The sequence below is a fragment of the Dryobates pubescens genome, chromosome 17 (assembly GCF_014839835.1).
Source record: "Dryobates pubescens isolate bDryPub1 chromosome 17, bDryPub1.pri, whole genome shotgun sequence".
Lineage (NCBI taxonomy): Eukaryota > Metazoa > Chordata > Aves > Piciformes > Picidae > Dryobates > Dryobates pubescens.
Genome location: NC_071628.1, coordinates 19,145,850 through 19,172,288, shown reverse-complemented (window position 1 = coordinate 19,172,288; position 26,439 = coordinate 19,145,850). Strand labels below are relative to the sequence as shown.

General features: G+C 39.9%; 1 protein-coding gene across 1 annotated transcript; it reads left to right on the top strand.

Annotated features, from left to right (window-relative positions):
* The first annotated feature begins 1,275 nt into the window (after window positions 1-1,275).
* CA12 (carbonic anhydrase 12) lies at window positions 1,276-25,087 on the top strand. The gene is made up of 10 exons (XM_009897406.2): window positions 1,276-1,498; window positions 4,667-4,687; window positions 11,185-11,364; window positions 14,607-14,749; window positions 16,669-16,764; window positions 18,443-18,506; window positions 18,939-19,096; window positions 20,161-20,287; window positions 23,915-23,999; window positions 24,988-25,087. Exons 1-10 carry the CDS (start codon window positions 1,309-1,311, stop codon window positions 25,070-25,072), a joined length of 1,149 nt encoding a protein of 382 aa, XP_009895708.2. The 5' UTR covers window positions 1,276-1,308; the 3' UTR covers window positions 25,073-25,087.
* The last annotated feature ends 1,352 nt before the right edge of the window (window positions 25,088-26,439 follow it).

Below are 26,439 nucleotides of genomic sequence, written 5' to 3'. Positions count from 1 at the left end.
CATGCAGCAACAGTGTGGTGATAACGATAACCCACATGCTTCTACACACTCAGCATGCCCCTCTGTGCAGATACGGTAAACGGTGTCCCTCTTTTTGTACAACGACACTTACAAAGCCATGTTAAAAACATTTTCACTGTAGCTCATGCCCTCCCCCTCTAGATTATATCTGGCTGAACCAAAACAAGCAGAATTACAGCCTAGATTTACAAAATACTAAGGGAAAGCATGAGAGAAGAACGACACTCAATGACAGCTCCCTTTGAAAGGCTACAAGCCAGGAATGCTAGCCTGCCTCTGCCTAGATTGAGAGAAGCAACAGCAATAGGCCAGAATCATACCCTAGAATAGGCCCTTACCTGGGATCTAGAGACAAGTGAGCCATGCTCCAGTGAACTTTCTGTTCCTTTTGTCAGCCCCATAAATAACAGCAGGAAAAAATAAGCAAGTCTAGTAACACTGAGCATTTAAACAACACTTGATAAAGATGCTGAAAATAGTTTGACCAGTCAAAACTAATACATGCTACAGAGCTGTAACTGAGATGCAGTAAGCAGTTAACAGCAATAATAAATAATAATGCAGTCAACTAAAGTAATAGCCTCTCCAATTCCACTTTTTGCTCCTCAGTTATCCATGGTGCTCTCAGTTTAAGAGGTTATTCCTTAGTCACCTTCAGAAGAGGACTTTAACTCATAACCTGTGTTCCTCTTTAGCCCCCTTTCCCTACACACCCTGAACATAACATTAGACTTTTAGAGTGGTTTCTTCATGAATCTTCATTGTTCTCCCACTTCCAACAGCTCTCAGCTTACAAAAAATCCCTTCCTAACAAGTTGGATGGTTTGCCTGGGACATGCCCATGCAAAGTTATTGACAGTTTCACACATAAACTCATTTCTCTTCCCCTGCCTCCTTCCAGTCCTCACAGTGGACCATTATGCTAAATCACACCAATCCACAAAAGGGAGTTGAGGGAGAAACTCTGAAACAGGCTAGAAAAACTCTACTGTGGCATGGCCTTTAAGAGGGCAGCTTTTTTAAGCATCTTTGTCTCTATGAAACAATTTCTGAAGCTCCACATTTAAATTCCCTCTCTACATGCTGCAGTCTGCTCTGTGAGTAGCTCACTAAAACTGAGGTAAAGGAGGATATGATCAGTTTTCTGAGGGTGCTGTGACCTAGAGGCAGGTCTGATTACATCATTTGTTTTGGGTTGAGTCTCAGGAGCTTTATAAAAAGGAGTCCTAAGAGGAAAGAGAGAGGCAAGGGGAGAGAAGGGCAGTAACTCATTAGCAGAAGCTCTATATGTGTCCATTCTGCTATTTGCCACATACACACAAGGGAGCTTCTTCAGAGGGCAGAGAAACCCGTGAACTCTTGGAATATTTTAAGTCTTTCCTTGAGATGTCAGCCAAGAGCTTCAGTATAGCCACAGCCACTGCTGTGCTTATTTTCTGCTTAAAGACACAACTCTCAGTGCAAGCGCCGTTGAATGGTAAAGTCTTCCAGCTTTCTATTTTATTCTCACTGTAACTGAGGGCAGCTAATGTATGCAGCAAACTGGTATCTTTTAATTATTACTATTTCAAAAGCATGTTCAAAGTTGTATATTGTTGCAGTCTGCAGTTGTTTGGAGCGAGTATTCTTATTACCTGTTCTGAGAAATTGAATTCTGATATATAAAGGGAAAAGAAATTTGCCCTCTGATTTAGTTTGTATTAGAGACTTCCTGCATGCTCAGTATGCCTTGCTTTGTGATCCTTTTGTTTCTCATAGAATGAAGCAGACTGGCCTTTCTCAGTTAGTGGAAGCATCACACATTTCCTTCTACCCTGTTTATTTTTTAAACCAGAAGAAAATAATATCTTTAATATTTAAACAGGGCCAGTTTCAGGAGTTCAGGACTCCTCACTCTCTTTTTAGAAGTTAATATTAATCTATTCAGGCTGATTATAATAAATTTTCAGCCATTCAAGCTAATAATGTACCTAGTGTGATTATAGAATATGAGGGAGAATCACTGTAAAGGGTTGTGTGAGAGGACTTACTCAGCACATATATTCAGGGGAAAAAAGTCCTGAAGGCTCAAGTGTAATCCAGAACTGTCAGCTTCATACAGAGCTCTGCCAAGACAAGCATGGGGTTTTCACATGGGCTACATAACGGTGGAATTCAAAATTTTAAGGTAACCTTCCTATTTTGGGCATATATCCACTGAAAAGTGGCTCTATTACCTAGTGGAATCTACTGCCTGAAGGGAAGAACTTCCTAGAGCTTGGTGCTTTACAAAACAACAGAATAAAGCTTGGTGTTTTCTAGATGCTTCCTCTGACAACACAGAAGGTTTGGAAGCGAAAGGATATGTCTAAAAGATAAGTCTTGAGATATGTTCTGAAGGGAATGCTGGAGAATTCTATCTTAGAAATAGACACCAGCACCAAGAAATAGCTAGAGCTACAGCATCTGCCTGTTTCTGACATCTTCCCACGTCTGAGACACAATTATTGTAGGTCATCACAACAAAAAACATTCCAACTCTTTCAGCTCCTAAGCTACATTGGAAACATATTTTGTACTCTGGATATTGATCAGTGACACAGATACACTAGCTCTAGGAACCTCCTCTACCATGCATTGGCATGTAACTGCTTTATGCACCAGAACTCACCCCAGCATGAACAAAGAGGCATGGCAGTGCTCACAGGTACAGAGCTGTTGGTAGTCCCCTTCTAGATTTGAGTCAGACACTCTGTTGATTCTTCCAATCTTGAAAGATTTTTGTGACAGCCTGCCTCATCCTATTTTCATTATCAAGCAGAATAAGGCTAATAGCAACCTTGCTTACAGTCTGAGGATAGCAGCAAATGACTCTTGCAGCTCCACATGTTCATTCAGACAAAATCAAGAAGATTCTGCCATCTGGTCATCTATTCATCTGCTGATCAAAGTTAGATGAAATAAGCATTAAATGTGCCTCAGCCCCACCTACACGAGTTGCTATTATTGTGCTCATCGGAAAAGTCATAACAGTAGTGAACTGCAGTTCAAAATGTTCACAGACTAAGAAAAATGTCACTTGCCAAAAGAGTTTAAGATTTTGTTTATTTTTGTTCCAGTTGGCATGAGCACCAAAAATATTAAAATATCTGAAACTGACTGCTTTATGCTTGTTCTACATGATAAAAATCACTTTTGACATTTCATACACACTTTAATGGCAGTAAGAGCATGAGAAGAGAGTAGCTATTATAGTTAAGTCAGTATTTCTTCAAACCCTGCTCAGCTGAGGATGTGGCAATTTCTAAAATCTTCTGACACTCAGTTGCTATTGTCGTGCAAATTCTACCTCCAGAATGTCCTGAGCAAAGTCTGCAAGTGCCTCCATATAAACTCTGTAACAGATGATCCTCTGCAGAGAGAAGGGGAGAGAAGAACGAGGTTTCTAATCTCTAAATCTAAGACAGAATTCTTCTGTGCAAGAAACCTGGGGACTTCAGGCAGGATCATTACACAGACCTGGTTTTGAAAATTCCAGTGTAAAACAACAAGGGACACTGGTCCTAACCAGCTGGAAGCAGAGAGCTTAGTGCTTCCAGCACATATCAATACAAAAGAGCTAAGTATAGCTGTTTTACACATCTTTACAAACTGATCCCAAACATTTCACACGACATTCTTTGAAGAGCTGTATCTGTGACCACGTGTCAGAGTACAAGAAATGCAGCCAAGAATCCGTCCTAAGCAGAAGTGCATCTAAGGATAAACATTTGCTTGCATGCATGCAGGCACACACAGCCACACTGAGTGTCTGCAAGACTCGTAATTCAGGACTGGTTTCTATGCAGAAACAAAACCAAATTTGCATTAGCCTGATAACCCAAACTGTTCAGTTCTGTCAGAACAAGCACCCATAAATTACACAGCAAGCAAGCAGGTTTAAGGAATAAAATAATCAATCAAACAAAAATAAAATCCAAACCAAACAAAACAAAATCCAACAGAAACCTAAACAAGACATTTCCAAAGATATGCAGAGACCCTGTCTCAAGTTCTGTTCCTTAAGCAGGGGATGAATATTGGTCACTTTAGCACCCCCTAGGATTTTTCTGAGTTATATAGGTTTGTGTATCATACTCCCGCTTTTTCAAAGTCCATCTATTCCTGTCTGTTTCAGATGGCAAATCTCAGAGCCTCTGTACAGAAGTGACTGTCCACCATTTCTCAGTGTAGTAACTGGCAATCCAATAATGGTTTTCAAACTCCTCAGCTAGGTGTGAGGGGGAGCATTATAGCTACAGCCCTTTCATATTCCTTAAGAAGTTTCCTAATCAGAAAACAAAACAAAACAAACCAGGGATATACCTACATACAAAGTCTCTGGCTATTCCACAATGGAAAAAATAGATTGACAGAAGTTTTACTTAAGGATTTAAATGACCACAGGAAAGTCACTCCTATGGGCAGGATCACAGAGATAACCAAATTTTGGTCAAGAAGGGTTCGTAATTTGGAAAGCATTTATGTTTTGTTTACTATCCTGGGTCTAGAAAGACGGATCAAGTCTTGCAGCATTCAGTACATAGGTTTAAGTGGCAATGTATTTATTTACAGACTGTGATCAATTTCAAATACTGACAGTAATATTTCTTCTGTCTTTAAACAGGGTCAAAATGGTCCTACATTGGTAAGTACTAATTTGTACATGCAAAGTTACGGCTTTTTCTGTATTTTAAAGACAACATGCCAGATGTATTCCACTGAGAACTTACTAGGTTTGGCATCTTTACCCAGGTTTGGATCTGGTCCATTGTCTTGAAATCTGTTATTGATCCATCAGTTTTTGTATTTGGATGACTGAGAGTCAGTTATTGAGTTCTAAACTACCTTAGAGAGTGACAAGAACTTCAGCAGACAAGACTGGCCCTACAACTGCAGAGAATCCCCAGAGCCCTCTGTTTCCCCCAGTGTCACTGGGCAGCAGCACATTTCAGCCTAGCTCTACAAAGTGCATTCCTCTCCCTAACCACATGGGTCTTCATTTTTAAAGTACAGTCAGATTTCAGCAAGTCACCTGCATTGTGTTACTGGAGACAGCTCCCTGAAGATCCCAGCATATTTAGGAAAGCAATATTATTTTGTACACTAGTCCTTTAAGACAGCAACTAAAAGGATGCAACAGCTGCTCAGGAAGAGGAATTATCCAATATGGGTAGTGGTTTACATGCCACATGCCCACAGAGAAATGGGCAGTACTGAGAACCTCAGACTTTTTTTCTAAAATGCTTGTTCTTAAGCCTTTGGTGGTGCTCCAAGACAACACAAAGAACCTCTGAGGTTGAACTTGCTGTTAATAACTACTCCCTTTGGTTGTGCTCCAGCTTACCTGACTCACTTCACATAAGCAAAAGGAAAACTGCCCAGCTGCATGTCTGTAGACACAAATGGAACTGCCAGCATGCATACATACACTTCCCGTTCTCATTGGGCAAAAAATAAAGCTTGACACAGTATGAATAACAAAAGCTTGGGGTTTTCACCTTAACAGTAGCCATCAGATGAACCTAACCCGGTTGGGTAGTACGGAAAGCAAGTCTTCTTTTACTACCATCAAAGTAGAAGTTTTGCCTTCCTTCCCAGGGTAGTGCTTGTTTAAATTTGTTATTTGCCCCTTTCTGGGAATTTGGGTCCCCATGTGTATTTCAGAGTGTGCTATTCTCAGGACCAAACTTAATCAATTCCTGTCAAGAGCCTCCACACTGCAGTCTGATTTCTAATATGTACTGAAGAACAGACAGAAGGTTCACAAAACAGATTCTTACTTTTTCCTTCAACTACTGATTTTCACATATATCCAGAAAAATGTGAAAAAGCAACTTCAAAAAGTTAACGTGGCAATTCAACTTGTACAGAATGTTTCTTTCCATATACCTGGAAAAAAAGCAGAGGTAGAACATGGGTCTGCACTGATAAAAATGGTGATTAGAGAGACTGCAGTCAGCCAGGAAAGAGCCTCTCCATACTCTCCTACTGATCCTACACCTGCCACCATTTACCTTTAACTATGTAACACATTGCCTCCCACTAAAATGAAGTCAAAAGGACATAACAGGAAGTAAAGACATTATACTCAGAGTGCAGACTGATGTCCAGATGAGAGTCAGCATAGGAGATCAGGGTGGAGGAGAAATCTGGGTGCTGAGTGTCAGTAAGAATTCTATTTGCTCAGTACAACATTATGTAAAAATTAATGTTGATACAATATTAGCAGCTCAGGGCATGGTGGCAAAGCAAGCTGACACTCCATGTGATCAGGCCTTATCTTTTCAGCACAAGCTTCCAAGGAAACAAGCATTTGGCTTGGATATAATGGAAATTACTGCACTAGATGTAATAAACACAAAGGCTAAACCTCTCTGCCATCTGCCTTTTCCTTAATCAAACTTCAGTGATGTTACTTGTTCTTCTTGATTTCATTACTTTTGTATATAGAACAAGAAAAACTGCCTTGAGAAAATAGCACAGGCTAGTGAGCTGGGGCAAAAGCCCTCGGCCGCCTCTGACAAGTTTGCTTTGTGTGGGCTCCTTCAACTCCTGTAGAATGGACAAAGTCAACAAAGTATATCATCAGTTAAAGAACTTAAAGAATTGTTCCAATGCCCCACGGCTCTGGACAGCATGTGCAAGCAGCTTTTGGCAATGTTGCTGTGTGGCTGGAAGGTACAAACCTGAAGTCCTCTGCCCTAGAAGAGAACTGGTACATTTGGAGAACTGGGTTTCAATTCTTTAGATTCTGGTTTTCTGCTTCTCTAATATGAGAGGGCTGAAATGAAATCAAAGAACCAGGACCACTCCTTGAAAGTGGAGAAGTAGCTACAATGGAGAAAGCTAGCTTTACAGCCAAGTTTAAAGTAATAATGCCAACAGAATGATTAACATGCTTGAACATGTGAGGAGACAACTTCATACTACAATGCAGACACAAGAACTGTTGTTAATAGACGTCAGGGCTGATGGAACTCGCAAACTGTTCTATTTTACTGTCATGAAATACTCCAATTCACTGTGGTGCTGAGAACCTATGCTAAGACCCCTTTGCTTCCCCTTAGGAAATGCCAGCTTTAGTGAACACACTAGAACATGTCCCAGATTTCTTCCCATACAGCACTTGAATGGAGTAGCAGGGACAGCTACAGCCCTTGGCAATTCCTCCATCTCACAAGCTTCACTGTGAACATGTATGTGGAAGATATGCTTATACTGGATACATGTACATGGAATGGTATGACTGAGTTCTTCCTGGGCTCTGAATGAAAGGAACCCATGAAGTTATATACTGTGGCAGGAAGCCTGGATTCTCAGTCTTCATTACTAGCTTAGCACTGGGCTAAGAGCAGCCATGCAGCTTCTAGCTCACTGAAAGCAGGGCAGAGTGCTCAGCCTGGCTGCAAAAGTATCACAAGGATTCCCGGTTGTTACCGACCCAACACATTGTAATACATTAGTTTACTTCAAATTAAGAGAATTTGGACAGCCCATGAGAAGCTCAAGCAACATGAATCTTAATTGGTCATCAGAGCAAAAAAATGTTGGCAACACCACTGTCTCATATGGCTACTTTCTTCTTTTTTTTAAGTCAGCCAGTGTACACATCCTGGGAGCAGACAGCACTGTTGTTCTTAAAGGAACATCTGTCATGCATCAGTCAGCAGTGCTAGGGCTGCAGGGCTGACTGAGGGCTTAGGCATGGAAAACTAAAAGCTGTCAAAGGAAATGACACAATGGACATATGCAGCCAGGGTGCTGAGGGTACTTTGCTTAGCTCACTGACAGCTGGGCAGCAAGAATTATTACTACTATTTAAAGACATCTTTTATGAAATAGCCATGAAAGCACAAAGGGTTATTTACAGCAAAGTAGGGGAACATGGTCCTGGAAACTCATGTAAAAGAAGGCCCATAAGCTGAATTTGAGCAACCTGAGTTTGCATTCTCTACAGTAAGGAAAGTTCATGGCGGCATTGGGAGCAGTGGTAGCAGGAGAGGTCCTATTTCCACCTGTACCAACAGCTCCTTACTTTAATTTGCTCAGACCAACAGCTGAACAATAGCTTTGGGTGGGTAGGAGCAGCCCATGGCACAATTATTGTTATGGTGACACAGCTGTGATGGAGTCCTCAGAGCAGCAAATGTCATCTGTGACACCTAGGTCTTTGTCAAAAAAGGGAAGACTAAGTATTAAGATATTTTTGCAATACTTCTCATATTAATACCTTTTTGTTATAACTCAGCAGTGATCAGACAGAGCCTTTGTAAACAGACTGTGACTTCCACTGATTTATCTGAACATGCTGGTTGACAATCAATCATTTGTCTTGAACAGAGCTAGGTGAGAAATGCCTTCCAGCTGTGTAGTTTATCTACTATGAAAATCTCAATTTCACATATGCAAACCCAAGCTGCAGTGAGATCAGCAATCTCAGACAGGAGTTTTGAGCCACTGAAATTACAAAGAGTACATGACAAAAGGCAGAATTTCTAGAAAAACTGGTTTTGTACCAAAAAAAAGGGGGTTTGGTTTGTTTGGTTGGTGGTTTCTTTTTAATTGAGCAGGAGTGAGAAACAGAAACTGCCGTAGCTTAGAGGTCTTGTAAGTGGAATTGCAGATTTATGTCACAGAAAGGACAATTGCTTGTAAAGATCACGGTACATAAAGACTGTGATAACTACCACATTTTAGAGAAAGGACAAAAGTTTCCCTTCTGAACTGCTAATGTTGTTGTGGAAGCTCCCATACTCTGTTACCAGCTCCTAAGTGCATTCAATTCATCCAGGCATAGTCCTGAAAAAATGAGTGGTACTTCATGACATGATTTTCACTGTCTGGGATTAGACTTCTAATTTATGCACAAATTCAAAATTATATAGAAGTCTTCTTGCATACTATCTTATCAGTGTACAAAACACACAAACCTAAATTACTGAGGGTTTTTTACAAAAAAAGGCTTCTCCCAGTTTTTTCTGACACTGCTGTAATCTTAGCTCCCTGGAAAGTGTTTCATTTCAGTGTCATTGTCTTGCACATCCAAGTCCAACCTCAAGAAACTATGATTTCCTTGTATATCCTGATATATATTTTCCTGGTGAATATTCTTGAGTATGTGTATCTCACAGTATGGAAAATTGTCTTTCACATTTAAAAAGTGAGCCTACAGTAATACTCTCCTGACTGTTAATTTTCCTTCCGAAAAAAATCTGAAGTTGCTTTGTCACTGATGACCCAATCTTACATTAGATTCTGGCATTCACGATTCATGGAAGATGTTAACATTCTGGGCGGACTTCAAAGAAACCACAAGGAATATTATGGGTTTTGAAAAGAACACTTCTCACCAAAGAGTCAAGGAATGCAATGTATTTAGTTTAAGCAAAGTGAGAAACTATGTCCTCCATGTTACAAGTACTTCAATGAGGAACTAAAGTATGCTAACAGGAGGTTTTTTGATTTTTAAGCAAAGAATTAAAAGCAATCACTATTTATACAAAGACAAAACTAGACAAACTCACAGTGAAAAGCATGCTGCCAAGGAGAGTAATTATCCACTGGGCACTAATGAAATATCTTTTCCCTGCAGTGCTTAAAGGAAGAGTAGATGTTTTTTCCTTGCTGAAATGTATTCTCACCGCAGTACAAACGAAACCAGGGAGGTCCAATGGCCTGTGTTATACAGATCACGCTGAGTGATCCCAAAAGACTTTCCTGCCTTAGAAAGAATCAGGATGAATATTCAGAGTCATGGAGAAACACACGTTTCAAGTTCCTCTTTTATTATTTAAATCCAAATGGTCTCATCTTACAGCTTGCAAACAGCTGCTACCTATTAATGTGTAATTAAATCAAAGGCACAATTAAAAATCTCTTGATATTACCTATTCTTTGTAGAACCTGCCTGAGGCAAAAGACTGTGATGAAGAAAAGTTTCACCAGAGTTTGAGCAAGTTATTGCAGGTCAAATTACCTTCCATTTTTGCAAATCAGCTTTTTGCAATGGGTTGTGCAACAGTGCTAGGTAGAGCCAGACAGTTTGTATGGAAAGGAAAGGTTTGTGAGGATCTGGCTTTCTGTCTACTGAAAAATATGGAAAATTTCCTTTTTCAGCAGGAATCTCTTCTTTCAGCAATTCAGAAGGCTGCAACAGCTGCGTTACTACACATACACCTCTTATTTCCATGGGGAAATTAATCCATGTCAGCAAATAATCCAAATACTGTCTTAGATACAAACTCTACTTGTCACATTTGCAAGCTCTGAGGAGAGACAATACCACCACAAGAGAGTCAGAGGACGCTGGCTGTGGTGCTGCGAGGTAGTTTTAGGCTATGCCTTTAAAACTTTTTCCCGAATCTTGACAGAAAGTAGTAAAATGCAAATAAATTACTACTGGGTGTAAAAAGGAAAATAATGACATTTCTAAACAATCCTATTGGAAAGTTATCTACCATAAGATTTCATTTGCAAAACAATTTCTTGCTTCTCTCGCTTCTTTGCTTGGGAGAGATACTAACTCACTTTTGCTTGACCTTGGCTGCATTGTTGTGGCTAAGTCTAACAGCTCTCTGCTCCTTTCTCTTGTCCCTTTCGTGTACAGGGGAGGTAAGGGGAAGCAGGGAGGGAGAGGCTATTAGCTTTCCCTGGTCTTTGGCCAGGGGGGGCGTTGTGCTGTTTATTAATTTCAAATACCTATAAATATTGTAAATACTGTATATTTTGCACATATTCATTGCATTCCATTGTAGACTGTAGTTTTGCTAGTAAATACAGCTTTCATTTGCTTCCAACTGAGCTGGCCTGGCAAATTTAATGTTGGGGGGGGAATTTTCAACCCTGCAAACCAAACCTGATGAGCTACCCATCCCACAGTTCCCCAGGATTGTAACATCAACAGCAGGTGAGATTATCAAAGAATCAAGAGGCAGCAAAGTGCCTCCATGTGAGATTTTTATTGGCATTTGGCCCATTTCTATTTAATGGCACACTGGAAAGATGAAATTAGGATTAAAAAAAAAATTTTAAATGTTAAAAATTCAGAAAAGGTTCCTATCCAGATTTTGAGTGAAGGCTGAAACATGCGAGGTTTTAAATTAATTTCATAATTGACAAGTGTGTCTCTGTTCATTTACACAGGTCCTGATGGAGAGAAAGCCTGGCCAAAAAAATACCCATTTTGTGGAGGAGTATTCCAATCACCAATAGATTTCCATAAGGATATTCTCCAGTATGATTCTAATCTCTTGCCTCTAGAATTCATAGGCTATAATGTGCCCTCCACTGACCACTTTACATTGACCAATAATGGTCACTCAGGTAAGAGAGCTCAATGACAGCAAGGGATTGTAAAGGAAAGATTGCTGGAGCCTGTGAATTTTTATTTCATGGGTGAACTACTTTGCTTATCAGATAAAATTAAGGTGTGATGATGAGGCCTTCACATCAGCACACCCACATCTAGAGAACAGGTTAGAGAAACCTGGGTCTGTACTAAGTACAAATGGATTCATGGTGAGCCAAACTGTGGTTTTTAAATAAGCTCTAGGCATGCTTGAATTACATCTTAAGATTTTCTTGTTACTTTGGTTGGAGTGCTTTGAAACAAACTTTGTGATTTTTTTATAACCAGATAAACTGATAAAATATGGGTTCAATGGGTCTCTGGTCTCTGACATTCCATTCCCACCAAAGCAACTCAGCTGGATTATGAAAGGGAGAGGGGGGAAGCAAAAACAAGGCAAGCTAGGAGCACCATTTTGTTCCTTGACTTGTGATAAAAGCCTCTTTAGTGTAAGGTAAGATAAAAAGACAGAAAAATAATTAGATACAGCATACAAACATGCCCTACACTGTAGTACTAAATCAAAGTGTCAGTACAGTAGGTAAAAGCAGAGAGGATGTAGTCTCAAAAAGGTCTACTATATTGACATAATATACAGTATCAGTAAGGAAGTCCCACCGTTTTTTGTTCCTTCCTGAAACATTTGATAACATAGAAGTAAGAACAGTAATAAGACCCAGCTTCTTCATATCCTCCTATTACATAACCATCAAATGAACCTGTGTTATAAACCTGGCCTCTGTATCTGCTCTTCTCCAGCATGCTTGCTTAAAAGAGGCCCAACATGCAGACATCTCTTTTTTCCCCTCATTCTTTCAGCAGGGTAAACCTGCTTTGTAGAACATCATAAGTCCTATCCTCAGTAAGGGCCAGCCTTTTAGGGAATGGTTCCTGGTTTTCCTCTTGACCGATTTCTCCATCATACCCAGGCTGCTTTAGACTAGGAATGGCTGGGACACCCTGCCTTTTGGATCTTTTCCTAAGAGCCTTTCTTGGTTCTGAGTGAAAGATTGTATTGTCACAGTTGAAGTATTAGGCTGATACAAGCAACAGGCAGAGAAGGAAACATCATCTGTAGACTTGAATGGTGCCGGAGAGCAGGCGGAGACAAAAGAGCAATACTGAGAGCCCATCCCTTACGTAATAGTCACACAGGTAAAAGCAAACTCCTCGTACAGCCTCTGTCACTAACACTGTCAGATCTTGCCCCTAAAACAAGAAGTACAACTACTTCCTAATGAAAACCAAGACAAAAATACATTCCTGTCTCAGTAAAAATGGGAATTCACTTCTAAGGTCAGCGTCCTCCTGGAAAGCAGGGGACATGCAACCCACTGTAGAAACCTTACTCAGATATGAATATTAATTGCTCTGAATAATGAAAAATTAATCTCTACTGGAGTCATCATTACACCATCAGTAGGATGCTTAGTATTGTGATATCAGTCATTTCTACATATAATTAATGTGCTTCATTGGCCAACTAATTAAGTTACAGTTACCTGCTTTAGCCAGACTGAAAACAGAAGAGATCAAGAAAAGCTTTTTAGCACTAGCATAAAAATACATGGGCTTTAGCTGTTCCTTCATTAAAGTTTTGAGCCTTGTTTCCCCTACAAGACATGCCTGGACACTCCAGAAACAAACTGTATTCACACTGGAAAATAATAAACTGCAAAGAAATCGATCTGTTCTTTACATAAAACATTTCTTTATGAAGTGCCAAAATTCCCAAGCAAACTACTCAGTTTCAGCTGAGCCAAAAATTATTGCTTTAATTTCTATACAAAAACTAACCAATTCTGTCTTCCACACTGGAAAGCATTAGTGAGCAGAAGGGAGAGCAGTGTACACAAAGGCCTTCCTTCATCATGTCAGGAAAGGAAATGCCAGTTCTTCAGGCCTGTGATATTCTTGCTGCTTGACATCAGTGTTCTGGGTTTTGGGGAGAGTGAAGAGGGGTGGAAGTTTATCTGTTTTCGTCATGTGCTTGTAAAAGAATACTAAGAGGCAATGAAATTCAATACAACAGGAGTTTAAAAAATAGTACAAGAAATATTAATTCATTAAGCTACTTTTAACTGGTTTAGGCTTCAGTTTTGCTTTAACGTGCTAATAAAGCTGGAGAGCTGAGTGAAGGCAAACCTCATGAAGATCAGTGAAGACAAGTGCAGAGTCCTGCATCTGGGGAGGACTAACACCAGGCACCACTACAGATTAGGGGGTCATCCTGCTAAAAAGCAGCTCCATGGATAAAGACCTTCAGTCCTGGAGGACAGCAAGTTATCCATGTGATAGCAAATTTGCCTTTGCAGCTGAGAGGGCCAATGGCATCCTGGGGTGCACTTAGAAGTGTGTCCGGCAGGTTTAGGGAGGTTTTTCTCCCCCTCTGTTCTGCCCTGGCAAGACCACACTTGGAATACTGTGTCCAGTTTTGGGCTCCCCAATTCAAGAGAGACAGGGATCTGCTGAAGAGCGTCCAACAGAGCTACAAGGATGAATGAAGAGACTTGAACGTCTCTCCTATGAAGAAAGACTGAGAGACCTGGGGCTGTTCAGTCTTGAGAAGGCTGAGAGGGTATCTTAGCATCTATAAATACCTGAGGGGTGGATGTCAAGCTGAAGGTGCCAGTCTCTTTTCAGTGGTGCCCAATGACAGGACAAGGAAAATTAGTACAAACTGGAACACAGGAAGTTTTACCTCAACACAAGGAGACATTTCTTTATGATGAGGGTGACTGAGTACAGGAACATGCTTCCCAGAGAGGTTGTGGAGTCTCCTTCTTTGGAGACTTTCAAAACCTGCCAGGATGCATTCCTGTGTGGCCTGCCCTCCATGATCCCCTGCTTTGGTTGGACTCGATCTCTGGAGGTCCTTTCCAACTGCCAGCATTCTGTGATTCTGCAAATTGCCTCTTCAATAAGCCTGAGATAACTTTCCATTCTTCAGGGAGAAGAATGCAACAAGTCTCACATTCAATTCCTTTAGTTTAAGAAAACAGAAAGAGAGTATATTCTAAATTCTTCTGAATTACCTAGAAAGGATTAAAGACAACTAAATTGTTTCTCTCCTAGCACAGAATAACAGATTTGAGTTAGGAATCTGCTTTGTTAATGCTCCACACATAGTAGACACTAGACATAGTAAATTTTTATTTGCCCTGTGCTTGAAAGGTGTGGTATCATCTGCTCCCATTTGTTTTTGCTCTGCTTACAGTGAAAATGTATCTATCACCTACTATGTACATCAGAAACCTCCCGTTTGAATACACTGCATCTCAGCTTCACCTGCACTGGGGAAACAGAAACAAGTCTGAAGGCTCAGAGCACACAATCAGTGGGAAGCATTTTGCAGCAGAGGTAAGACAAGTTCAGATCAGGGAAAGGAACAAAGAAGGTTAGGCAGTTCCCATTGGTTCAAAGTGGGATCTTTATCTTGAGTATATGACTGGAGGAAGGCAAATGTCACTCCAATCTTCAAATTGGGTAATAAGGAGGACCCAGGTAACTATACACCAGTCAGCCTCACCTCCATCCCTGGAAAAGTAATGGAACAATTTATCCTTGGTGTTGTCCTTAGGCATATCAAGGACAAGAGGGTCATTAGGAGCAGGCAGAATGTTTTTACCAAAGGGAAAATATATTTGACCAACATGACAGCCTTTTATAAGGACATAACCAAGAGGATAGATGGTGGCAGAGCAGTGAATGTGGTTTATCTTGATTTCAGTGAAGCATTTGACACTGTATCCCACAGCATCCTTGCAGCTAAACTGAGAAAGTGTAGTTGGGATGATCAGCTAGTGAGGTTGAAGGATTGAAGCCAGAGAGCTGTGGTCAATGGGATGGAATCTAGTTGGAGGCCTGTGTCTAGTGGAGTCCCTCAGAGGTCAGTACTGGGACCAGTGCTATTCAATATATTCATCAATGACCTGGATGAAAGAACAGCGTGCCCTGTCAGCAAGCTTGCTGATGACACAAAACTGGGCAGAGTGGCTGACACACTGCCCTAGTAAGGCCACATCTAGAGTATTGTGTTCAGTTCTGGGCCTCTCAGTTTAAAAAGGACAGGGAACTGCTTGAAAGAGTCCAGTGCAGAGCCACAGAAATGATCAAGGGAGTGGAACATCTTTCTTACAAGGAGAGACTGAAGAAGATGGGTCTCTTTAGCTTGGAGAAGAGGAGACTAAGGGGTGACTTCATTAATGCCTATAAATATGCAAAGGGTGAGTGACAAGAGGATGGAGTCAGGCTCTTCTCAGTGATACCCAATGACAGGACAAGGGGCAACAGGTGGAAGTTGAGGCATCGGAAATTTTTTTCACTGTGCGGGTGATGGAGCACTGGAACAGGTTGCCATGGGGGGTTGTGGAGTCTCCTTCTGGGCAGATATTCAAAACCCACCTGGATGCATTCCTGTGTGGTCTACTCTAAGTGATCCTGCTCTGGCAGGGGGGTTGGACTGGATGATCTTTCAAGGTCCTTTCCAACCCCTAACACCCTGTGATTCTGTGATTCTGTTAAAGGTTGCAAGATTCTAATCCAAGTATTTATGATATGGATAGATACGTAAAAATACTGCACTGTGCACCACAGAAGGGATAAACTCTGATGTACTTTCATGAATACACCACAAGTCAGGGACTCAGAGTCTAGGTTCTAAACACAGGGCTGGCACTGGATCACTTGAGTAATTTCAGGCAAATTCCTGGCTATTTGACATCTTGGTTCTTCTTTGTAAATCACGTGTATCTTTTAGCCACAAGACATTGCTTCTCTGTCTGCCTTTACTCACTTTCTTCTGTTCAATGAAGAACTATTTGCTATCTTTTCTAATCATAAATTAAGGATTTGGGATATTTACCTCAAAATGATTAAGAGAAATCAGTCAGAACAATTTGTTTGCATAACAGCACCTTAGGAACCCGTTTCTTCTCTAGTTGTATTTAACACCAGGGTTTGCTAACGTGTTACTTTTTCAGAAAAAATTACTGGTACTACAGTCAAAATGCCTTGAAGTTGAAGTGACCAATACTCATTCCATCCCACATTATATAAAGGGTGTGTGTGTGGGGGGGTGTAACACAGCTACAGCAGGGCTAGGAATAGTTGTACCAGGACCTTTTGCTCTTCTCTTAAAAAGATCTTGCCACAACGGCTAGAAATGACTGAAGGATTTCATTGTATGGTCATAGCCTGAGGTGGTCCTTTTTATCTGTGAAGCAGAGATGCCATCATGCCCCAGACATTACCATAAAATTGTATCTCCTTCTTTGTAGCTGCATATTGTACATTATAACTCTGAGAAATACCCAGATATAACAGCAGCCATGGACAAAGCGGATGGACTGGCAGTTTTGGCTGTTCTTCTTGAGGTAGGATGCAGGATTTTTTTGTTTGTTTGTTTAAAATGCACTTTCAATCATTAAGTCACCAGGGACCTTTAATGTACAAAATTAGCTAGATTATTTAACAATGCTGTGGCTGAATAAATGTTTTGCCTTTTCTCTTTCACAAAAAAAGGAGCCAGATTCCAGGAGCACATACATAAAAACAGGAGCATATTTGAAGAAAATAAGAGATTCTGACTATTTCCCATATTTTTCAGTAAATTAACTTCAGCTATATTCAATCCAATTTTGCAGCCATTGGTAAAGTTTATGGAACAACAGACAGCAGTGAATTTCAATCTTACTTAAAACTGCATGAAGCAGTTTGAACATAGCAGAGAGGCACTGGCAGACACAACCCTGGCTTTGGTCACTGTATGCAATTAGGACTCGACCACAGTCTTCAGGTTCCAAACTTCCCAGATTCTCTGAATCACAGCTTACAGTAAATAAGTAAATTCAGTGCCCTTTCTAAGATGAGAGAAAGACAGCTTTCCAGTTTTCCTCTCTGAAGCCTCACATACAAGCAATTAAAGATAATAATGATCTGAAAGAGAAACTGTAGAAGCTTGCACATACACAATTTTGTAACCCCCCCTTTTAGGATTAAAACTCCTCAATAAGATAACTATAAAGATTACTTTTAAACATGAGAATTTTCTACAGCATAAAAAAAAAAATACTGAAAACATCCAGGTTTTCACATTTCCATCAAAAAAGTGCAAATGTTCTAGTTAGCAGACAAAGCTCTAATTCTCATTAGTATTACCCAAACTCACTTCCTAGCAGCCCTAAGACTCTGACAAATTTGTGTTAAATTTCAGTTCATTTGGAACTTGCAGCCACAAAATGTATAGGGTATTGTACATTATACTAAGGAATAATACTAGGATTCTGGTTATTTCTGAGCAATGGTATTTAAAAATCAAACAAAGGAACAAGGGAGATAAGGTCTTTAAAATACTTTCAGACAGCTGCTGGCTATTACAATTGGTCTAAGAACATCAGTTTAATATATCTGGTTGTCAGAGGAGCTGCTAAGCACCAGCTCCAAAGAATCCATAAAACCCCCACTGATTATTAAACTGAAAAGCTGCTGCTAGCAGTTGAAAAACATGGTCTTTGATAGCTGAGTTACAGCTCTTGCCAGACAGTTGAGTTATAGCCCTTGCCACTGGCCCTGCAGTACCCAATAAAGTCTTTCTTTATCTTCCTGAACTGAAAAATGTTTGTGGGTGGAAAAATGTGGCTTTGAATAGAAACCAGTAGACGGTCTGAGAAGCCTGTCAGTTGAGAACTTACGCCTGCAATGTTCTCAGGGAAAATGGTTTCTCTTCATTTGCACAACATGCTGAACAGGCAAGGACAAAAGAGTCTCCTAAGTGCACACCCAGAGATCTACACTACAGTTAAGACAGCATCATGACAAAGCTGCTCTAGTAGCTCTGGAGCCAGTAAGAGCATTATTTGGGTTCTGAGGATAGCGTTAATGTTTTGAGTAAAAAGAGGTTCTATGCTATTCTAATATATTAATACCTGGATGGTGGAGACACTTGCCTTATGACAGAGGCCACGAAATACTGCTATCTGCTGCATGCAGAAGCAAAGACTCATATTCAGACTGTGGTGCTTGGCACAGCTGTTAACAGTCTGCTCATTACAGATTGGACCCTTCAACCCATCCTATGAAAAGATCTTCAGGCACTTCCGGAATGTGAAATACAAGGGTGAGTGGCTATAAACCTGCACCGGATTTCACCCAGGGAGGGATTGAACAGGCTGAAGAAAGAGTCCAGAAATCCCTGGTAAACCAGTCATGAGCTGTGAAGGACTTAAAAATGCAGTGCATTTCTGTGAAGAGTGGATGGCTAGCATGTGCCATGTGTTTTGGATTGGGCATTACTTCTTACACAGAATGTTTTTTGGTTACTGTGGCCACAGTTCATCTTGCAGAATTCTGACTAGTATCTTAGCAAGATTTGTACACAGGAAACCTAAAAGGCTGTATTCCTTATGAAACTGGAATAATCTCTGTTAAAATGTATTTTCCTTACCTAGTGATATGACTGAAAACATGCCAGTCACTGAAATCAGACTCACTTCACTGATATACCACCTGTGTGGTAATGATGCGGCATTTAACGTGAATCCTGTTTCAGATCAGACAGCCCAAGTGCCAGCCTTCAACATTCGAGAACTGCTTCCTCACAGACTGGATGAGTATTACCGCTATGAAGGATCCCTGACGACTCCTCCTTGCTACCCTAGTGTTCTCTGGACAGTCTTCCGACACCCCGTTAAAATTTCACAGGAGCAGGCAAGTTTAAACACAGCACATGTTTTCCTAATTGGTGTCTGCTAAAGCACAGCAACCACACATTCTCATTTCCTGGTCCTGTAAAGCTGGAAGATGACCATTGCTAAAATCCTTTAAGTGAGAAGAGCAGCACAGAACTGACACAAATCAATAGCCTATCAGTTTGCAGTTTGTAGTTAGCATGTTCTTAGATGAACAGAATAAATAAAGGTCAGACAGCTGCATAGCAATTAGTGCAGAGTCAGCTTGAAAAAAATCACAGCCAAGTGAGATGAACTTCTGTTTCAACTATGTACTTAGTCCCTGCTTTGAGTCTTTCCATGAGTCACTTCCAGATCACTTTTGTTCAGACTTCATGTCTGAACCCTATTCATGGAGTGTTTTAGTGCAGCTTTGGTCCTGACTGACTTAAGTGAGATAGGTTTGGTAGATGTTAAGTTTCTAAAAAACATGTCATGTGTTATTTGTCAGTCTTGAATCCCTTGGCTTTTCTCCAGCTTACATTTTTATGCTTACCTAATTAAATGATTTTGTTCTTTAATGGCCACTTACATAAACCCCCAATCACTATTTTCAGATTCACGTAATTACAAACACAGGGGGGAAATGTTATTCTCAAAATCTCTAACCAAAATAGTTCATGCTCCTTATTACAAAAGTCCATTCTTAGCTTTGTCCACTCTGTAAGATCATGGCTTCACCAAAGAAGACAGTTCTTTCATAAAGCAGCTTTAAGGACTGTTTAGAAATTAGACTGTGCTATGGAGAACATGCTGTAAAGTGCTACCATGTTACCTCCCGTCCCATTTTCCTGGTAGGTAATTACTAAGCCTGACTAATTTTATCAAGACATAAACAAAATACAGGCAATGGTTTGGAGGTGCTACATTGTTCATATATTATTATGTATTTTGACTCACAGGCCAGAAAAGAGTTAAGTATTATTTAATGTATCCTCTTCCCCTTGACCACCCTTTTGATTTCAAATGCACACTCTCAGTGATCATTCAGTGGCAATGCTTCTTCTGTACTCTGGGAGCTGAACAGGGTGCTTCCCTTTATAGTTACTGGCACTGGAAACAGCTATGTACTGCACAGAGAGTGGTGACCCAGAACCTCTGGAAATGGTCGATAACTTCCGAAATGTTCAGGAATTTCATGAAAGACTGGTTTTTATCTCCTTCCATGAAGGTAAGTTGTATGACTACTTCTAGGTAAAGTGAAAAGTGATGTGTGTAAACTTGAAATACTGAAGTTGCAGTCCTGTTGCATGGTACCACTACAAAAATATAGCAGCCACATTTTCACACAGTTCACTTCGCTCCCTTCTCTTACTACTGTGTTTTCATAGAGTACATAAAATGGCTTTTTTCAACAACAGGTATCAGGCAAGTAGTAAGCAGTAACTTCACTCTTACTGCTTCAGAGTCAAGAATAAGAAGCAGAACAACCTCCCTATCAACTTATCAGCTAAGAAACCAGATTTGTCTGTAAAATGTTGTTAATAATTGAAAACTCCCCAATAAACGAAAATTATTTCTCTGACTATACAACTCACATGCAGGACATACACAAGTCACACTGCAGATTCTACTCTTTCTGTTCCTTGATTTCTTGTTGAATACAAGAGCCACAGTCTCTGGTATTCAGCCACAGTCAATATTCTATTCTGGCTTCATACCTCTTATCAAGTCTCTACGCCACCAATTGCGAGTGTAACAGTTACAGAACACTGCTTCAATGTAATCTCATTTTAAATGAGAACTACACTAGCAGTTCTCCCATTGCTAGATTCTAACTCAGTAAGAAAAATTATCAATTCATCAACAACCAATAATAGCCCCATGACTAATATACAAACTGCTATTAGCTGCACAAGCAATATTTTGAGTAAACTAAAAGATGGCTAAATAGTGAAAAATGGAAAGCACCAGAGTACGTCAGTCCCTTTTCTGCTTTTGTGTATTGGCCAGCTAGAAATATCCCTCTCCCATGTTATATCACCAAGAAGAGGGTTAAAACTTTCTTCCCAGATCTCCAATCTCAAACACTGGCTGCCAACTGCAGAACTAGTTGGTCCAGAATGGCTATTTCAGAAATCCCCCTCAAATCTCTGCTCAAGTCAGATTATGTACAATGATTTAAAGAGCAGACTCAGGATTTGCAATACAGCTGCCACGTTCCTGAGACTGTAATGCTTCCTCCACAGGGTCTCTCTTAAATGCATGTACATAAACAGTCCTCTACAGCAGTGAATAACAGACATTTTCCAGTGAGCAGCTACCTTAAGACTAGTTCATTGTGGAATCCTAGAGATCCATTTTATGCTTTTTCTACTCTCTCAACTTGTCAGGATTCAAATACAAGGTGGACTTGGCACAGGCATGTTGCTGATTGCTAAGTGCATCTGTGGGCTAGTGATTTTCTGAGTCAGAATGGTCAGAAATGAGAAATGCAATTTTCCACCTGCTTCTTAAGCTGACCTTTCAGCACCTGACTACCTTGTCTCTGTAAATCACACTCAGTACTTAAAATGTAGAGAGTTACAATTCATCATCCCAACAACTGAAAATCAGATACTATGCTTTTCTTTAAAGACTTCACAGAAATAGTGTATTATTATTTCCATCTATTGGGAAAAATTTAATCTGCATGTGACTTTCTCATAATTGTTGTTGTGAACCAATGCCAAACCCCAGAATAACACTTGGCTCTTTGCTAAACCACATTATTTGGCTCCCATACCCAGGTGATACCAGCTATAGAAGCATTTTCAACGTATCTATAAAGCTGGCATGACTTACCAGAGTTGAATTGTGCGGCTTATAGCTCATGCTGCTGTTCTCACTCAAGAACTAGTGTTTATGACCATGAAAGGCATTGCTCAGTGCTACTTTAATAGAAACCCCATTCAGTATAAGTTCATTTAATTACAAAAGCTCATTGACTTTATTAGTGAAGCATAGAAAAATGTTCAACCAATTTCAAAAAGGGTATTCATCAGCCCTCTAATCTCACATTCCACCTACTAAGATCACAAAGGCACTCACAGGTGCACCCCCTCACATAAAGGAAAAAGGAAAAAAAATGGGGGAAAAAAAGTTCCTATCAAAGCACAAGGTTAAAGAACACCTGGCTGCTGACTGCAAGTGCCCAGGTTGATTCAGCCAGCTGTACCACAGGTAGGAATACAGCACACCTATTAAGAAGGGAAGGAGAGGCCACACACAGAATTGTGGCTTGGGTCAGGCAACCACATAAATTTATTAAAGAAATCCTGTTGTGCACACCACAGGCCCCTGCTAAAGCAAGTTTTCAGAGCACCTTTTCTGCCTCTTCAAAGCCAAGACTGAGTGCTGGCATCTTCACTTGAGCACAGCAGCCACAAGGTGGGGCCAGGAATTAGAATCTAAACTTATGCTGTTAAAAAATACTACATTCCAAAATGCCTCCAATCTTAAATGATTATTCAGCAAAAATCAAACATGTTTCTAATGTATTTTGTCTGTCAGTCAGCTAGTCTAATTAAATCAGCTTCACATGCATGCAGCTGACATTCATTATGGTGTTCAAACCTTCCACTACCCACAAGTTAAATGGAACTGGAGTCTAGCTTTGATTACAGCACTGTGATGAAATACTTTCTACCTAACTTTTGCAAGAAGGATGTCTCAAACAGAAACAACTCCTCTACCCTTCCTCTTTAAACTACAAGCTTTTTCTACAATTACCTATTTGGTATTATATTTTGTTTTCCATTTGCCACACCTTTACCATTACAAAATCCCCTTCTTTAAAAATACAGGTTTTTTTTCAGCTCCATGGATTGCAAGCTTCTTTTGTTCATCTGGACTTAAAATTAATAAAGCATCCACCTGGTTAAACGGGATATGGTTTAGTTGTTTAGGTGGGTTGGATTGGTTGATGTGTTGGACGTGATGATCTTGAAGGTCTCTTCCAACCTGGTCTATTCTATTCTATTCTATTCTATTCTATTCTATTCTATTCTATTCCTGTTAAAAAATACTTGTACATTTCAGGTAATTTTATAAGAGAAAATATTTAGATAGAATACATGAAACCTGTCAGCTTCACTCTGAAAGGGTTCTGATGGTGTTCAGAGAGAGAAAGGGAGCAATTTGATTAAATATAATATACGAGTAGGTTAATTTTGAAAATGCAGCTTAGAAAAGAGTGCTCACTTTCAGGGTCTTTGGGAGGGGCAAAATAAATACCTCCATTGCCAAAAATATATATGAATACATACGCATATATACGAGTTATCGAAGATGGGATGATAATGATAATGCCTGAGATCTCAGCACAAACGTGAGATGACACAGTTCTTCATATTAATATCCTGAATTCACTCTTACCTTCTTAGATGCCCTTAGGCAAAGCAGATCACTCTTTAGGAGTCCACTTTCTATGTTGTCCTGTCTAGAAAAAACAAAAGGCTTCAAATTTAACATCCTTAATTGCCTGGGTTTAGTTCTTTAGTTTTGCTTATGTTGTCTTATACATTATAGCATTGAAATCCAGAATGTTCCTGATCTGCTATGCCTGAATGTTGGCCTTGTGACTTCAACAGGTGTGAACTGTGGGTAGTGTGAACTGGGGATAGAGTTGTGGGATTAGGAGTTTTCATTATACACCCATGATAAATTATCCTTTCCCAGTCCATAATTGCAAAGTGGCATGAGCAGGCTGTAGGAAAGTTGCATATGCAGAATGCAAATGTCATGACAGATTAGAGACTAACCTTATCCTCTCAAGCACATGAAATAATCTGTTCTGTATGCTTTCCTCTTCTCCTAGGCTTTGTTGTTTCTGTTGTCATAGCCTGCACTCTGGGAGTTCTCACTGTTCTTGCAGTGGCCTTCTGCCTACTGAAGAGGAAAAGGTAAGCTGTCCAGCTGTCATATCACAGGAAAAGCAGTCAAACCAAATTTTTCTTCTGACACAAAGAAGTGATTGTGTGTCCAAAACCATGCACATTTCTATAGCGGTAATATTTGATCTGTTGTAAGATACGCTCTTTTCCTACAAGCTTTGATTTGTTTTTATCACTGTAGATGTTATTTCTCCTGTATCATATATGCCAAAGGAAATCTATTTTATTGCCAGCAAAATAGGTTTAATATGGCTGAAAGGTCTCTACTTGCTGCAAACTTTGTGCCAGTGGCCACCATTCTGCTGTTGTAGGAACGGCTGTTTCTTGTGAAAAGCAACCATATAAATTGTTTCCTTCACAAAATAAAAATTACTTCAACAGTGCTCATGTAGTCCCTTAAAGGATACAAGGACAGGTAATAGGGAATTGTACACAAGTACCAGGGAGAACAGACGACCATTTTCCACTCCAGGTACTGGCACGCAGTTAGGAAATGAGACTCCCTTTCTAGACTAAGTGGGACAATAAGCTGTGCTGATAACAGGCTTACCTAGTTTTTCTGTTTCTCTCAGTTGCCATTTCCTCTTTTTCTTGTTCTTTTTGCTAGCATGGCTGCTTTTCAAATCCTTTTTTTTTTTTCTAGAAGAGTATGTGAAACAAGAGGGAAATGGAGTTTTAGAAAAAAGCTTTCCCAAAGGTCACATCTTTCAAGTGGGAGGAAATCTGTACTGATATGAGATTGCTGTTGCCACCAAAGCCAAAGTCTGAAAAAAAGACTCACTGCAGACTTTGAGATCAGCCTGATCCTTTTGTGATCATCACTGAGTGCCACACAGGATGTATTCTCCTGAAATATCTTTAACAATAAGATATTGTGACATTTGCACTGGTACAGAGAAAAATAATCTAATGTATACACAATCAACCATTTTAAGTAACCAATGGTGCTTTTCTTTCATTGCAGTTATAATTATTTAATATATTTGTTTCATTTTAGCTGCAGAAAGGAAGGTAAAGACAACAGAGGGATCATATACAAACCAGGCATTTACAAGGGGGAAGAAGACATCACCAAACTTTGATGCCCTGCTGTCACAAAAGCCTCTTTTCCTTCATGGCACTGATTTATTTTGTACTGTTGGAACACTTCTCTTTTTCTCAGCTAATGATAAAATTCAAGAGTTTTCTGAAAACACAACAAAAGTTTTCTGTAGCCCTGTTTTCCAGGGAGATATGACCAGTAAATACTCCTGAACTAAATTTCTCACCATATTCTTTTCATGTTTGCTGCTTACTGAGTCTGGGTCTTTTAACTGATGTTACAATTAATCCTGAACTTCAGTTTTATGGTTGTTTAGCACAGATTTTCCCACAGGTATTCAAATCTGAAGACACTCATCAAGCTATAAGCACTCTTCCCTGTTAAATCAAGGTATTGGTTTTGGCACCATGAATATAAACAGGATACAACACAACGTGTATTTGAGATCAGAATATGAACTAGGTCGTTCAGCAGATAGAGTTTTTACAATCACAGCAAATTATGTCAGAACATTCACCCCTGGCTTTGTAACAGAAGTGTTAAAAGGAAGACAAGATGAAGGACAATGACAGCCACATGTATTGTTAGTAAGGATCAAACCCAGGAACTCAGTGCTGAAAAAACCCTGCTGCTAGAGGAAAAGCTCACTTTCCAATTATTACACAACCTCACAAATCTGTTATTGAGGTCAGCCTCTGTATGGCACTGGAATTAGCGAAACTACTTGTCTTATTGCTCTGCTCTTATTTATAGTGTGCATATGAATTATGGGAGATAATGCAGTTGCTGCTGCTTTGAAGCAGACTTGCCATTTAATAATAAAATCTTGATTGGTTTTACAGTATGTATTAAAACTGCACTCATATAGTAGAGGGATTTGCTGATTGAGGTCTCTGAACTTAGTAATTTAATTATTACAAAGTAACTGAAGTTATATTTTTCAAATATCATAAGCTACTCTTTCTAGAGTCTCATTAATTTTTGAAAATGAGAAGCATAAGCCTAACTCTTTCCACTGTAGGCAAAGTGAAATGTCATTGACTTCATGAAGAACAGGGTTTAGCCAACCTAGCCCCATATGTATACAGAGTAACTCTTGAATTTAACATCTCAAGTGTGGATCTGAAATGCTTGTACTTCAACATACAGGTAGGAATTGATTGCGCACAGGCTTATACCTACAATAACCTCAGATCCGAATGCTGTTAAACACTACTGGAGAAATTCCAGTCTGAACTTTACACTTAGATGTCTTTTACCTCCAGTAGCACCACCACCCCATTTGTGATTTTAAATTAATACATTGTTATTGTATATGTTATCTCCTTTAGAGATAGCAGATGCATACTTGTTTTGATTCCTTCCCCTTCCACCCCCAAGAAAATTGTTTGATGTCAAAAGCGAGCT